This window comes from Hyla sarda, chromosome 12, assembly GCF_029499605.1.
Source record: "Hyla sarda isolate aHylSar1 chromosome 12, aHylSar1.hap1, whole genome shotgun sequence".
Classification (NCBI taxonomy): domain Eukaryota; kingdom Metazoa; phylum Chordata; class Amphibia; order Anura; family Hylidae; genus Hyla; species Hyla sarda.
In genome coordinates this window covers 81,667,076-81,683,750 of record NC_079200.1, presented here as the reverse complement: position 1 = coordinate 81,683,750, position 16,675 = coordinate 81,667,076, and the positions used below count along the sequence as shown (strand labels likewise).

Sequence of the window (16,675 nt, the reverse complement as noted above, 5' to 3'; positions counted from 1 at the left end):
AACTCTCCACTCGCAGTGGTCTTCAACCTGCGGACCTCCAGAGGTTTCAAAACTACAACTCCCAGCAAGCCCGGGCAGCCATCGGCTGTCCGGGCTTGCTGGGAGTTGTAGTTTTGAAACCTCCGGAGGTCCGCAGGTTGAAGACCACTGCGGCCTTCGACATCATCCAGCCCCCTCTCACCCCCTTTAGTTCTGTACAGTACTCGCCTCCGCTCGGCGCTGGTCTGGTGCTGCAGGACTGTCCGGAGAGGAGGTCGTTCGGTGGGATAGTGGTTCCGGGCTGCTATCTTCACCGGGGAGGCCTCTTCTAAGCGCTTCGGGCCCTGCCCCAGAATAGTCACGTTGCCTTGACGACGCAGAGGTACGTTCATTACCAACGTACTTCTGCATCATCGTCAAGGCAACGCATCTATTCTGGGCCCGAAGTGCGGAGAAGAGGCACCCCCAGTGAAGATAGCAGCCCGGAACCACTATCCCACCGGACGACCTACTCACCGGACAGCCCTGCAGCACCGGACCAGCGCCGAGCGGAGGCGAGTACTGTACAGAACTAAAGGGGGTGAGAGGGGGCTGGATGATGTCGAAGGCCGCAGTGGTCTTCAACCTGCGGACCTCCGGAGGTTTCAAAACTACAACTCCCAGCAAGCCCGGACAGCCGATGGCAGGATGATGACAAGAGGATGATGAAGGGGGTGTGTGGGATGATGACAAGAGGATGATGAAGGGGGGGTGTGGGATGATAACAAGGGGATGATGAAGGGGGGGGTGTGGGATGATTACAAGGGGATGATGAAGGGGGGGTGTGGGATGATGACAAGGGGATGATGACAAGGGGATGATGACAGGTGATGATGATGAGGGTCTGGATGATGACAGGCGGTGATGATGATGAGGATGTTAATGACGGGGGTCTGGATGATGACAGGGGGGGATGATTTATTTCCCACCCTAGGCTTATACTCGAGTCAATAACTTTTCCTGGGATTTTGGGTTGAAATTAGGGGCCTCGACTTATTCTCGGGTCGGCTTATACTCGAGTATATACGGTAATATTATGTAAATAGCGACACTAAAATATACTGGCTATACACATATGTGTATCAGTATAATGTGTATAATGTATCACGGGAAACATATGTAGCCAATATGTAAGAGGCTAGTGGTTGATTATCAATATGTATATATGTATATAAATACAGAAATGCTTGAATACATAGATATAAAAATAGAAATAAATAGATAAAAAATAGAGCAGCATCATACTAATCTATTATATACTCATATAGGGCTTAAGGAAATAAATATAGAGAAATAAATCAATATACTAAATTTGTAATTATATAAAAATATATGTATACTATGTATAAAAAATATAAAAAACAAGGAAAAAACAAGCATTGAAAACAAGGATTTTAGAACATCGTTATAATATTAAAAAACAAAACGAGAAACATCCCTTGTCGGCACATTTTAAACATTGTCACCAAGGAAATTCCAAATAATTTAAAATACGTAGCTCTTCTACAGGTCCACCAGGATTGGCGAGGCGGTAATTATATAAATAAAATGTCAAGAGCAGAATCCCGAATTTTTTTTGAGTTTGGATCACTAACACCCAGAGGCCTTAATTGAGATATGGAACTGTTTGGCTTTTTGGAATAAATATGGGAGGGGTCCCTTTGGACGGTCCGTAGGCGTCAGGCTGTACTATCAGCACTCCGACGGACCCTTTATTGGGCTCTCTCTCACACCCTCCGATCTGAGCATTCCTTAACCCCTTAAGGACTCAGGGTTTTTCCGTTTTTGCACTTTCGTTTTTTCCTCCTTACCTTTTAAAAATCATAACCCTTTCAATTTTCCACCTAAAAATCCATATTATGGCTTATTTATTTCATCACCAATTCTACTTTGCAGTGACATTAGTCATTTTACCCAAAAATGCACGGTGAAACGGAAAAAAAAAATCATTGTGCGACAAAATCGAAGAAAAAACGCCATTTTGTAAATTTTGGGGGCTTCCGTTTCTACGCAGTGCATATTTCGGTAAAAATTACACCTTATCATTATTCTGTAGGTCCATACGGTTAAAATGATACCCTACTTATATAGGTTTAATTTTGTCGCACTTCTGGAAAAAATCATAACTACATGCAGAAAAATGTATATGTTTAAAAATATAATCTTCTGACCCCTATAACTTTTTTTTTATTTTTCCACGTACAGGGCGGTATGAGGACTCAATTTTTGCGCCGTGATCTGAAGTTTTTATCGGTATGATTTTTGTTTTGATCAGACTTTTTGATCACTTTTTATTCATTTTTTAATGGTATAAAAAGTGACCAAAACACGCTTTTTTGGACTTTGGAATTTTTTTGCGCATACGCCATTGACCGTGTGGTTTAATTAATGATATATTTTTATAGTTCGGACATTTACGCACGCGGCGATACCACATACATTTATTTTTATTTTTTTACACTGTTTTATTTTTTTTATGGGAAAAGGGGAGTGATTCAAACTTTTATTAGGGAAGGGGTTAAATGACCTTTATTAACACTTTTTTTTTACATTTTTTTTGCAGTGTTATAGGTCCCATAGGGACCTATAACACTGCACACACTGATCTCTCATCCTGATCACAGGCGTGTATTAACACGCCTGTGATCAGTGTTATCGGCGCTTGACTGCTCCTGCCTGGATCTCGGGCACAGAGCAGTCATTCGTCGATCGGACACCGAGGAGGCAGGTAAGAGCCCTCCGGTGTCCGGTCAGCTTTCGGGACGCCGCAATTTCACCGTGGCGGTCCCGAACAGCCCGACAGAGCAGCCGGGTCACTTTCAGTTTCACTTTAGAAGCGGCGGTCAGTTTTGACTGCCGCTTCTAAAGGGTTAATACCGCACATCGCCGCGATCGGCGATGTGTGGTATTAGCCGCGGGTCCCGGCCGTTGATGAGCGCCGGGACCAACGCGATATGATGCGGGATCGCGGCGCGATCCCGCTTCATATAGCGGGAGCCGGCGCAGGACGTAAATATACGTCCTGCGTCGTTAAGGGGTTAAAGGGTACCTCTCATCAAATAAACTTTTGATATATTTTAGATTAATGAATGATGAATAACTTTCCAATAGCATGTTAATGTAAAATATGCTTCTTTCCATTGTATTTTTCCCAATTATTCCTGTCAGCAAGCATTTCTGACTCATGCTAGAGTCCTAAACACTCAAAGCTGCCAGCCTGCTTTGTTCACAGCCAAACAGGCTGTGAACAAAGCAGGCTGGCAGCTCTGAGTGTTCTCCTTTGTGAACAAAGCAGACTGGCAGTTCGTAGTGTTTAGGACTCCAGCATGAGTCTGAAATGCTTGCTGCCAGGACTGGTAGGGAGACCCCTAGTGGTAATTTCTTCAAAGTGGAAAATTAAATAGAAAGAAGCATATTTTTTAATAACATGCAATTGTAAAGTTATTCTGCATACATTAATCTATAATATATCAAAAGTTTTTTTGATGAGTGGTACCCCCTTTAACCCCTTAACGACGCAGGACGTATATTTACGTCCTGCGCCGGCTCCCGCGATATGAAGCGGGATCGCGCCGCGATCCCGCATCATATCGCGTGGGTCCCGGCGCTAATCAATGGCCGGGACCCGCGGCTAATACCACACATCGCCGATCGTGGCGATGTGCGGTATTAACCCTTTAGAAGCGGCGGTCAAAGCTGACCGCCGCTTCTAAAGTGAAACTGAAAGTATCCCGGCTGCTCAGTCGGGCTGTTCGGGACCGCCGCGGTGAAATCGCGGCGTCCCGAACAGCTGATCGGACAACGGGAGGGCTCTTACCTGCCTCCTCGGTGTCCGATCGACGAATGACTGCTCCGTGCCTGAGATCCAGGCAGGAGCAGTCAAGCGCCGATAATGCTGATCACAGGAGTGTTAATACACGCCTGTGATCAGGATGAGAGATCAGTGTGTGCAGTGTTATAGGTCCCTTTGTGAGTTATAACACTGCAAAAAAAAAAGTGTTAATAAAGGTCATTTAACCCCTTCCCTAATAAAAGTTTGAATCACCCCCCTTTTCCCATAAAAAAAATAAAAGTGTAAAAAAAATAAATAAATAAACATATGTGGTATCGCCGCGTACGTAAATGTCCGAACTATAAAAATATATCATTAATTAAGCCGTACGGTCAATGGCGTACGCGCAAAAAAATTCCAAAGTCCAAAAAAGCGTATTTTGGTAACTTTTTATAACATTAAAAAATGAATAAAAAGTGATCAAAAAGTTTACCGAAATATGCACTGCGTAGAAACGGAAGCCCCCAAAATTTACAAAATGGCGTTTTTTCTTCGATTTTGTCGCACAATGATTTTTTTTTCCGTTTCGCCGTGCATTTTTGGGTAAAATGACTAATGTCACTGCAAAGTAGAATTGGCGACGGAAAAAATAAGCCATAATATGGATTTTTAGGTGGAAAATTGAAAGGGTTATGATTTTTAAAAGGTAAGGAGGAAAAAACGAAAGTGCAAAAACGGAAAAACCCTGAGTCCTTAAGGGGTTAATTCTCTATTTTACTATTTTATGTATTTATATTTTTTATACATAGTATACATATATTTTTATATAATTACAAATTTTGTATATTGATTTATTTCTCTATATTTATTTCTTTAAGCCCTATATGAGTATATAATAGATTAGTATGATGCTGCCCTATTTTTTATCTATTTATTTCTATTTTTATATCTATGTATTCAAGCATTTCTGTATTTATATACATATATACATATTGATAATCAACCACTAGCCTCTTACATATTGGCTACATATGTTTCCCGTGATACATTATACTGATACACATATGTGTATAGCCAGTATATTTTAGTGTTGCTATTTACATAATATTATCACAGATTTCCCATTTAAATATTGCATCTAATATTCCCCAATCATTATGAATAGTACAGATTACTAATTATCTAATAATTCCGCTATATAGAAATGCTGCTTTAGCACACAACATCATGCTCAGCATAATGACATTTTCATTCATAAATCCACAGTACTATTCTGTTTACATTGGATGTGACGTAATTGATTGATAGAGGAGGAGTTATTACTATATATTGCACAAGTGACTGACCCCCCTGCATATATTTATCTCTGCTGAAGAAAGGACCGAGAAGGTCCTGAAACGCGTCCAGAGCCCCCCCCACATACAATACTGTACCCGCATCACCAATACAGGAGACGGCCGAGTCTCCAGTGGTACCCTCTCACAGCGTTGAGAGCCGGAACATCGCTAGCAGACGACTTCGCAGTGCAGACCAAGCAATTCAACTTGCGGTCCCGGGATTTGCTGCTACTCGAAAATTGCAGTAGCTGCAGAATACTGCTATCTATAAGTGCACCAACGGTTGCTATTGGTTATAGCATCAATAATTGATTTTCTACAGTGACATTTCATTGGACAATTAAGTGACTTTTTGCAGCTGATTTTATGTACTTTTATTGTGAAGATACCAATTAATTTTATCTATTTTATGGTGGTCACAGTGCAATAATTTATAATTATTTTTTACAACTGTTATATAGTACAACTGATATTTTAATACATTTATAGTTGATGCCGTGTTCTCACAAGGGCCCTGTGTGACACGGACTCTGCTATTTTATTGTGCATAATATATATAATAAAATTAATATTAATGTCCTTGACCTTGAGCCCCAATAATTTTCTTTAATTTACAAATCTGTATAACTTTCTGGCACCAGGTCATTTAAAAAAAAAAGAAAAAAAAAGTTTTCCACTGAAGTACCCCTTTAGGTTCATGTAGGAAGATAGCCTAGGTACAAAAGAAAGTAAGAACCAAAGAACTACTATCTGGAAATAATTTTGTGTAGGGCCCATGGGCAGATAAAGCCTGCACCTCTCCGATTCTCTTGGCAGATGTAACTGCCAGCAGGAAGGTAACCTTTAAGGATAGAAACGTCAACTTTTTTGAAAGGGGGTGGGGTATTAACCTTTTGAACACCACAGACAGATCCCACTAAGGGATCGGAGGAAAGATGTAGGCGATAGTTTAGTGGCTCCCTTAAGGAGGGTCTTGCATGATAGATTTTCCCAGAAAGGCTGAAATGGCAGCCACTTGCACCTTCAGTGTGAATACACTTAGACCCTTGTCAAAAACTGGAGAATTGAAGGTAGAAGGGATATTTGAAGCCTCTACCTGCCTAGCTTTACACCATCTCTCAAAGAAGCATTTGATCCTGGCATAGTCTCTATTTGTGGACTCCACACTGGAGTAGGATAACTCCTTCAAGACAGACTCTAATAACCCCCTAGATTTTAAGAAGGACTGGTCAACCTCCAAACTGTCAGGCTAAACCTGTGCAGATTCGGGCAAAGATTAGTGCCTAGACACCAGCTTCTGCCATTGCGGAATTCTTAAGTACTGACCCTGACTCATCTGCATAAGCTGGGTGAACCAAGACCTCCTTGGCCATAATGGCATAAGGGTGATTACTGAGGTCTGGTCTAGCCTGATTTTCATCAATACCTTCGGTATCAAGAAAATTGGAGGGAATATGTAGGCCAGCCTGAACCTCCACAGTATGGACAGAGCATCCAATGCCCAAGGATTGTTCTCACGGTATAGAGAGCAGAAGTTCCTCACTTCGGCATTTAATTTGGTGGCCATGAGATCTATCTCTGGCACTTTCCACTAAAGGATGATATAATGAAATGTCTGGTTGAAGGGACAACTCCCCGACTCCACTGAATGTGGACTGCAGAAAGGTGGGATAAGTTTGACTCTTCCTAATGAAAGATCATACCTACCTCTCCGAGGAGAGGTTGGGATCTTGTGCTTACCTGATTGTTGATATAGTACAACCATCATGTTGTACAATTGAATTTTTTGCAGTCTTGCCCCTGATTTGAGGAAAGAAGTGAAACAGCACCAGGCAAACAGCTCAGAGTTATCTCAGATTCGAAGATAAGGTCCGTTCCTAAGAAGTCAAAGTACCTTGTACTGGAAGGTTTTCTAGATGGGCTCCCCAGCCTACAAGGCGTGCTTCTGTGGTTAACATGATCCACTAAGTTGGAATTAAGGACCTCCTATCTCTTGGCTGACTCCTACAATGAAGAGAGCGACACCCTCTTAGGGAAAGGGAGCACTCTCTGTCCAGCTTAAAAGGGCTGCAAATCCATATGCCTAGTACCTCTGATTGTAGAGGGCATAGGTGCCAGATGGCCCAAGGAACCGCATCATCAGTTGCTGACATCAACCCCAACATCCTCATCAATGTCTGAAAGGTAACTTGATGTGGACTGGAGAAAAATCTTGCCTCCCTTTATCACAAAGTCTCTTTCTAAAGAAAGATGAAGGGACATCTGGGCGAAATCCCGGATAAACCCTAGAAACCTTATGGAGTTTGCGGGTTGAAGATTTGACTTTTGCCAATTTTTTTAACCAGCCTAGACTCTGGAGAGAAGACAGAGCCAGATGACGATTTTGGAGGAGGACCGCCTCTGAAGATGCCTTTGAACCAGTCTTCCACATACAGGACTCTTTCAATGCCTTGTTGTCTTAGTGCTGCTGCCACCACCGCCACTAAAACCTTGGCAAAAGTGTTTGGGGCAGAGGGTATATGAAAAAGCAAACTGGAGGTGAACTAAGGTCCCTTGGAAGTGGACACCGATCCTTAAATATCTCCTGTGCGCGGGATAAACAGGGATATGCAAGTAGGCATCCTTCAAGTCCACTGTCACCATAAAATCCCCGGGTTCTAGGATATTTATGACGGATTGAGTAGTCTTCATACAAAATCATTTTCTCTTTATGAAATGACTGAAGTAGCATAGGTCGATAATCATCCTCCAGTATCGTGCAGTTTGGTACGAGGAAGACTGGAGAAAATATCCCTTACCCTTGCTGGGAAAGGAGAACTTCTGGTTATGATGTACCTGTCCTGAGGTGGAGATATAATATCCATGGAGTATCTGTGGGCAGTTACATTCAGGACCCAAGGGTAATTTATGGAAGCAGTCTAAACTTTTAGGAAGAAACAAAGCCTTCTCCCAATGGGTGGGACTGGGATACTATGCTGGGGAGAACCATGACAGTGGACTTTGGAGGGGATATGGACCTGTGACTCCAAGAGCCAAAGATCCATCTGGTTTTGTCCTTAGGACGGGGGCAACTAGAGCCCCTAAGCTAAGAGCCCCTTTCTTAATCCTAGATTGATAAAGCTGGTAGAAAGATCTTTCCCCAGGGATTTGCCTCTTTAGTCAGCAAGTCCCGCCATGATCATATCTTACTTAGACCTGAATAATCTTCCTGGCACAAAAGGCAGTAGAAGTTATTCTTTGAGGAGTTATCTGACATCCAAGGTTTGAGCCACAAGGCTCTACGACCGGCCGAGATAAGAGCCATACTTTTGGCCGCTAGTTTGACCTGTTGGGTGGCAGCCTCGCACACATATTCTGAGGCAAGAATAATGGATCTGAAAGAAGACAGGATATTGTCCCTACTAACTCTGGAGTTGATATCTGACTGGGCTTGGGAGTCTTTCCTCGGGAAATTGACTACCCCAGATGATGCTATACCAACAGAAGGCGAAGCAGAAGCTACAGACTAAAATCTGCTTAGGGTTTAATCGGGCCACTTGTCCATAGGCTCCTTGAGGAAGGAACCGTTGGATGCTGGAAACACTGTGCGCAGGGATAACTTGGATGAAGCCATATCTACTTTTGGGGGGCCCTCCGCTGGCGAAAATTTTACTCCTTGATAGGAAACATGGTCTTAAATCTACGAAACAAGACAGGACCCTTCTCGGGATGCATTCACTCTAACTGCATGGCTTTCTAAAGAGCCTCATCCACTTTGAAGGCCCTAGGCCCTTAAGAGGTGGATTCCAGAGTTTCTCTGTATCAACATCCTGGTCCCCCAGCCAGATAGGTATAAGCTATCTCTTTTCTTCCTCCTTCTTTTTCCTCAGCAGAGTAAGAATAGACTTCGTCGAAAACTTGGAATTCCTCCATAGGGACATCCCTGGGAGGCGAATGGCGTTGGGCCATCTTCAGAGTTAGGGACTCTTAAAGTCCCTTAATGGAAGATGTCACATACACTTTAACCTAGATCACTACATCTTGGATCAGGGGTTCAGAATTAAGGCTAGGAGGCCTACAAGAAGGGTAGGGGGAGAACTCGTAAGAGTCTAGGAGGGGAATGTCACACTTCATATAGGAAAGATGCTTCTTTTTAACCACAGACTTTGGTCCGGGTGAGTCTCGATCTCCCAAGCCTGATATCTTAAATAAAGAAAAAAAAATTAATTACGGATTTAATAAAAAAGTAAAAAAAAACTGAAGAAAAGTTATTAGGCATTTACAAGAAGTCTGCAAACATGAAAGACCCAGTTTAAATGGAGAATATGGCACCGAAATCTAAAAATGTGCTCCCTGGAAGCAAGGACAGATGCTTATGTAACAAATGTAAAATGGGTGGAAAGAAACAGAAAGTAATAAAGAAAACAGTTTAAAAGATTTCTGCTGCATATCTCCTTTAAGTTCCCCTGTGCCTGGGCTGCAAAAAAACCCTCACACCTTCCTACGTTCCCTCATTGGTCCGGTATCGGTGTCCCGTTCATCTGGCGCTGCTTGGCTCCATGCATTTTAGGCTTGAAAACGTCACACTGCGTTCAGCGTATTGCCTGCTGCAGCGATGTCTCACCTCGGCCGGTGATAACCCCAGCTGCTTACATGACAGTGCGCTCAACCTACCACTGGCTGAGGCGGGAGATCGCTGCAGCCGGCAATACACTGACCGCAGTGTGACGTTTCGAGCCTAAGAAACACAGAGCTGAGCAGCGTCGGAGGAACAGAACACCGATACCGGAGCAATGGAGGAACGTTGGAAGGTGAGTTAAAGTGTTGTGTGTTGTTTTGCAGCCCGGCACTGGGGAACTTAAGAGATTTCTGCCGCATATCTCCTGTAAAGGAAATCTTCCACCAGTGTCGCCTGCGCTAACCTTTCGGTACCGACAGATAGTGTACTCGCCCTGTCCCATTCCATGGCGGGGATCATCGGTAATCTCCTCTGTTAGTTCAGCTCGGGTCTCCCGACATGGGGCACGGGCATAGCTTACTGACATCACTGCTGTGATGTCAATAAGCTCCGCCCAAGCCGCTGCTGCTCTCTGGAGGGTCTCGCAGCAGCGTTGACGTTAGTAAGCTCCGCCCGTGCCCCAATCCGGCTGCCGGGAGTGGAGCTAACGGAGGAGATTACCAAAGATCCCGGCCACAGAACGGGACATGGTGAATCCCTTTGTCATCAGTGTACCTGCACTATCTGTCGGTACTGACAGGTTAGAGCAGGTGACACCGGTGACAGATTTCCTTTTAAAGTGTACCTGTTGTTTGCAAAAACTTTTTAACTACTGTAGCTAATAACATTATATGAATATTTACAATATACACTGTTTCAAAAATTGTCATTTTTTGGGGTAAAAAAATGTTGTCAATGTAGCTATTGCCTCTGTGTCTCTGTGAGGAGACCAAATACAGGAAGTGTGTGCGGGAAAAGCAGGGCTTTGTGCACTGAGGACAAGCAGGGCTCTGTGCAGGCTCCTGGCTTGTCAGTCATCTTGCTGTATGAGCCCAAGAGCATGCCACAGAGCCTCACTGCACAGAGCCCTGCCTGTCCCCACTGCACAGAGCCCTGCCTGTCCCCACTGCACAGAGCCCTGCCTGTCCCCACTGCACAGAGCCCTGCTTATCCCCGCTGCACAGAGCCCCGCTTGTCTGCCCACACTTCCTGTATTTTGGCAATAGCTGTAGGGACAAGCCAGGATTTTTTCACCCAAAAATACATATGTATATTTACAAAAAAAATCGTTAAAATATATATGTTATTACCTACATTATATAAAAAGTTTTTGCAAATGACAGGTACACCTTAAGGCTAGAAGAAACAAAAAGCCAAAAAATTCCCTAAAAAAAAAAAAAAAAAGGGAGAACGGCACAGAGGAGGCAGAAATGATGTTAGCACCCCCATCCAACACAGCCACGCTCACACAGCGCAGCAGCACAGAGAAGAAAATCTAGGAGCATCGCATTATCCAGAGAGTGAAAATGGTACAAAATGAAGCCCCAAACAAGGCAGAACCATCTGTTCTACTGTCCTTAGAAGGACAGAAAAAGACATATGGAGGCCACCCCCCATTATAGGGGAGGGGGGGAGCTAAATTGTTTAGTTTGGTTTAATTTTTATTTTTCATAAAAAAAAAAAAAATCCTTCTGCCTTACCAGCACCACAGGGGCAGAACACCCACTTGTGCTGCTGGTAGGATGTAAGGGAAACATCTGTATGCTTCCAACTGGGGGTTTGTTACAGCTGCCTTCAATCTAGATAATACTCTGTCAGCTAAATACAGCCACACTTGTTTGTTACATTGTATCTGATCATCAGGCGTGTTCCCCAAGGGTTTTCAAGTACGATACATAGGAACATATTGTCTGGTTCTGATAAGTAGGTAAGTAAATGTTTTTTTTTTTTTTTGGAGGGGGAGGACCAGGCGAGGGGGTGGTTGGGATTGTTGGTGGTCTGTCAAGATTGGTTGTTGTGGACTCCTGAGCCATCCTATAATCTTGTTACATGTGACTTGCATTTTCCCAAAAACGAAACATCCCAGCAACACAAGTGAGCTATAAAAATGTGTTGAGAAAAAAAGGCATGATTGAAATGACTAATATAAAATACACAGATCTTTTAATCTATTCCCGTTGTGGCTAAACCTGTGCTTACAGCTTGGAACCACAGCAAGTATCGGGAAAGGGCAGAAATTAGTAGTAAATTGTGTGTGCTTATCACAGCCTGGCCACAACGTGTACGGGCACCCTCAAAGAGAATTGTATAGAATGGGTACAATTTTAACATACCCTCAGCTGTGAGAAGTATTAGGTTTGGGAAAGATTTTAGCTCTGGATGTAGACAATGAGTTCCAGCTTTGTAATCAGTGATTCTGGAATCTTCATTAGGGGAACATTGTTTGTTTTGTTGTTGATTGCAGAAATGGCAGGGAATCCTGCTGAGAGTGATTGCCCCCATCTGAAGAGGACGAGAAGACCCTGAGCTGCCAGAATCGGAGTTGGCTGATGGATGTGGGCTCCACCGTATGTTATAACATTTCTGTACATTATAACTTTATTGTGATAAGTGTGATTATTGTGATAAGACACTGGAACAACTTGAATGGACTTGACCTCAGCAGAAAAAGAGATGGAAGAGAGAGAGATTAAAGCCCCTACCCAGGTTATATAAGGGGGCTGTGGAAGGAGCCCATAGGTCAGTTGGGGGGGTCATCTGGTCACTGGAGCCTCCTGGGTAACAACCATGTGGTACAAACATTAAAGAAACAGTACCCTTTTATAATACAACATATATACATTATGGTGATACTATAAGGGGGACCCTGGGGACATGCAGGGACTCTGCCTGACAGGGGAGGAGGACAGTACGTTACCACATCAACCCGTACTGGGACACCACATAACCACTGCATAAAGGGAATCCCTCACACATTCTAAAGATGTTCTGATCCAGTCGTTTAGACATCACAATTCAGCCCTTGTGTTACGCCGAGCGCTCCGGGTCCCTGCTCCTCCCCGGAGCGCTCGCGGCATTCCTCTCTCTGCAGCGCCCCGGTCAGACCCGCTGACCGGGAGCGCTGCACTGACATTGCCGACGGGGATGCGATTCGCATAGCGGGACGCGCCCGCTCACGAATCGCATCCTAAGTCACTTACCTGTCCCGGCCCCCGGCTGTCATGTCCTGGCGCGCGCGGCTCCGCTCCTTAGGGCGCGCGCACCAGCTCTCTAAGATTTAAAGGGCCAGTGCACCAATGATTGGTGCCTGGCCCAATTAGCCTAATTAGCTTCCACCTGCTCCCTGGCTATATTACCTCACTTCCCCTGCACTTCCTTGCCGGATCTTGTTGCCTTGTGCCAGTGAAAGCGTTTAGTGTTGTCCAAAGCCTGTGTTTCCAGATCTTCTGCTATCCATATTGACTACGAACCTTGCCGCCTGCCCCGACCTTCTGCTACGTCTGACCTTGCCTCTGCCTAGTCCTTCTGTCCCACGCCTTCTCAGCAGTCAGCGAGGTTGAGCCGTTGCCGGTGGATACGTCCTGGTTGCTACCGCCGCAGCAAGACCATCCTGCTTTGCGGCGGGCTCTGGTGAATACCAGTAGCATCTTAGAACCGGTCCACCGACATGGTCCACGCCAATCCCTCGCTGACACAGAGGATCCACATCCAGCTAGCCGAATCGTGACAGTAGATCCGGCCATGGATCCCGCTGAGGTGCCGCTGCCAAGTCTCGCTGACCTATCCACGTTGGTCACTCAGCAATCGCAGAAAATTGCCCAACAAGGACAGCAGCTGTCGCAGTTGACCGCCACGTTACAGCAACTTCTGCCACTGCTACAGCAGCAACCATCTCCTCCGCCAGCTCCTGCACCTCCTCCGCAGTGAGTGGCCGCTCCTAGCCTCCGCTTGTCCCTGCCGGACAAATTTGATGGGGACTCTAGACTCTGCCGTGGATTCTTATCTCAATGTTCCCTACACATGGAGATGTTGTCGGACCAATTTCCTACAGAACGGTCTAAGGTGGCGTTCGTAGTGAGCCTTCTTTCTGGAAAGGCCTTGTCTTGGGCCACACCGCTCTGGGACCGCAATGATCCTGCCACAGTCCAGTCCTTCTTCGCTGAAGTCCGTAGTGTCTTCGAGGAACCAGCCCGAGCTTCTTCTGCCCGAGACTGCCCTGCTGAACCTGGTCCAGGGTAATTCTTCAGTAGGCGAGTACTCCATCCGATTTCGTACTCTCGCTTCCGAATTATCTTGGAATAACGAGGCTCTTTGCGCGACCTTTAAAAAAGGCCTATCCAGTAACATCAAGGATGTGCTGGCCGCACGAGAGATTCCTGCCAACCTGCAAGAACTTATCCATTTGGCCACCCGCATTGACATGCGTTTTTCTGAGAGACACCAGGAGCTCCACCAGGAAAAAGACCTTGATCTCTGGGCACCTCTCTCACAGTATCCTCTGCAATCTACCACTGTGCCTCCCGCCGAGGAGGCTATGCAAGTGGATCGGTCTCGCCTGACCCACGAAGAGAGGACTCGCCGTAGGGATAACAATTTATGTCTGTACTGCGCCAGTACTGAACATTTCTTGGTGGATTGCCCTATTCGCCCTCCATGTCTGGGAAACGCACGCACGCACCCAGCTCACGTGGGTGTGGCGTCTCGGTACGAAATCTGCTTCTCCACGTCTCACTGTGCCCGTGCGGATTTCTCCTTCTGCCAACTCCTCCCTCTCAGCCATGGCCTGCTTGGACTCTGGTGCTTCTGGAAATTTTATTCTGGACTCTTTGGTGAATAAGTTCTGCATCCCGGTGACCCGTCTCGTCAAGCCGCTCTACATTTCTTCCGTCAACGGAGTGAAGTTGGACTGTACTGTGCGTTACCGCACAGAACCTCTCTTAATGTGCATTGGACCCCATCACGAAAAGATCGAATTGTTCGTCCTTCCCAACTGTACCTCTGAAGTCCTCCTCGGTCTGCCATGGTTCCAGCATCATTCTCCCACCCTTCACTGGACCACCGGGGAGATCAAGAATTGGGGACCTGCTTGCCGTAAGAGATGCCTCACCTCTGCTCCCAGTCTCGTCTGTCGGGCCTCAGTGTCTCCTCCTGTGCCTAGTCTCCCCAAGGCCTATCAGGACTGTGCCGTGCCTCCTCATAGCCCCCGTCCTGGTAACACCCTGCCCCGTGCCAAGCTTCACCCTCTGCCCTCCCTCCCCATTCCCACTCCTGCTGAACTGCCTGCCTTTGAGGAAACCTTACAATCGCTCCCAGTGTCCTCGTCCCATGTGAAGCAATTGCCGGACAAAAAAAGGGGGAGACCTAAGGGGGGGGGGGGTACTGTTACGCCAAGCGCTCCGGGTCCCTGCTCCTCCCCGGAGCGCTCGCGGCGTTCCTCTCTCTGCAGCGCCCCGGTCAGACCCGTGGACCGGGAGCGCTGCACTGACATTGCCGGCGGGGATGCGATTCGCATAGCAGGACACGCCCGCTCGCGAATCGCATCCCAAGTCACTTACCTGTCCCGGCCCCCGGCTGTCATGTCCTGGCGCGCGCGCGCCAGCTCTCTAAGATTTAAAGGGCCAGTGCACCAATGATTGGTGTCTGGCCCAATTAGCCTAATTAGCTTCCACCTGCTCCCTGGCTATATTACCTCACTTCCCCTGCACTTCCTTACCGGATCTTGTTGCCTTGTGCCAGTGAAAGCGTTTAGTGTTGTCCAAAGCCTGTGTTTCCAGATCTTCTGCTATCCATATTGACTACGAACCTTGCCGCCTGCCCCGACCTTCTGCTACGTCTGACCTTGCCTCTGCCTAGTCCTTCTGTCCCACGCCTTCTCAGCAGTCAGCGAGGTTGAGCCGTTTCCGGTGGATACGACCTGGATGCTACCGCCGCAGCAAGACCATCCCGCTTTGCGGCGGGCTCTGGTGAATACCAGTAGCATCTTAGAACCGGTCCACCGACACGGTCCACGCCAATCCCTCGCTGACACAGAGGATCCACATCCAGCTAGCCGAATTGTGACACCTTGTCACAGACTAGGCATGGCTAGGTTCACAGTACAGAATTTCTGAGTGGAATTTCAAAGCGGAATTCTACTCTGGCATTTCGGTGCAGCAGAATCCCATTTCTGACAATAGGATTCCGCTGCACAGTGTACACTACAGAATGACAGTGGCAGCAATGTCCATGTGGTCTTAGGGGGGCTAGCAATCCACTGTGAAGGTTGATGAAAGGGCGTACACAGAGGGCTGGATCAGGAATCTAATTAAACATAAAAAAAAATTATGCTTTAACACATATACAGTAACACCTTCCATATTTTAATCACCCCCTTTTCCCATTTCCATATAAAAAATATGTAAACATAATAAAACAAAAACATATTTGGTATTGCCGCATGTGGAATTGTCTGAACTTTTAAATTAGAACATTATTTATACTGTATGACCAATGGCATAAATTTACCCCAAAAACTGAGTTTTTTTTTCACATTATAACCCATAAAAAATTGAGTAAAAAGTGATCAAAAAGTCTGATCAATACCAACATGGTACAATAAAATCTACAGATCACAGTGCAGAAAATAAACTTATACATCCCCATTAAGATATATTTACCATATTTACATTTACCATGAAGATAAATTGGTCTAAACTGATGCATTTTGTGAAATTAAATATATTTGCAAGTTATCAGAAATCAATTGTTTTTTTAAAGGCAGCCCTAATGATATAGGCGGGGTGCTATCTTGTTTTTATCTTGTTGCCATGGGATATGTCCTATAGGCAGTCTTCTGGTAAGGCATGCTCAATTCTCCTCACACACAGCGAATCTACTGCCACATAGACTACAGCTGTTACACTGCATACAGTTCACTTACATACTTATGTAAAAGGGAGTCTGCTTGCCAGACTGAATATTCACTGGCCAGGATGAGATAAATATGAATTATGTACTGCTATAGCCTCTATAATACAGCCTATTACACTAAATTTACCAGTCATGGGAGAAAGGAAGGCTATTATTCTCTAT

The 16,675-nt window shown here is 45.5% G+C and overlaps 1 protein-coding gene across 4 annotated transcripts in view; it reads left to right on the top strand.

Moving 5' to 3' along the window:
- LOC130296188 (opsin-5-like) overlaps positions 1-16,675 on the top strand; it is a 128,501-nt gene that overhangs the window by 60,596 nt on the left and 51,230 nt on the right. For all 4 annotated transcript variants that reach the window (XM_056547463.1, XM_056547464.1, XM_056547458.1 and 1 more), the window contains one exon: positions 12,069-12,171. In XM_056547463.1, coding sequence (XP_056403438.1) covers positions 12,154-12,171 — 18 coding nt within the window. In that variant the 5' untranslated portion in view covers positions 12,069-12,153. The remainder of the gene's footprint in view (positions 1-12,068; positions 12,172-16,675) is intronic.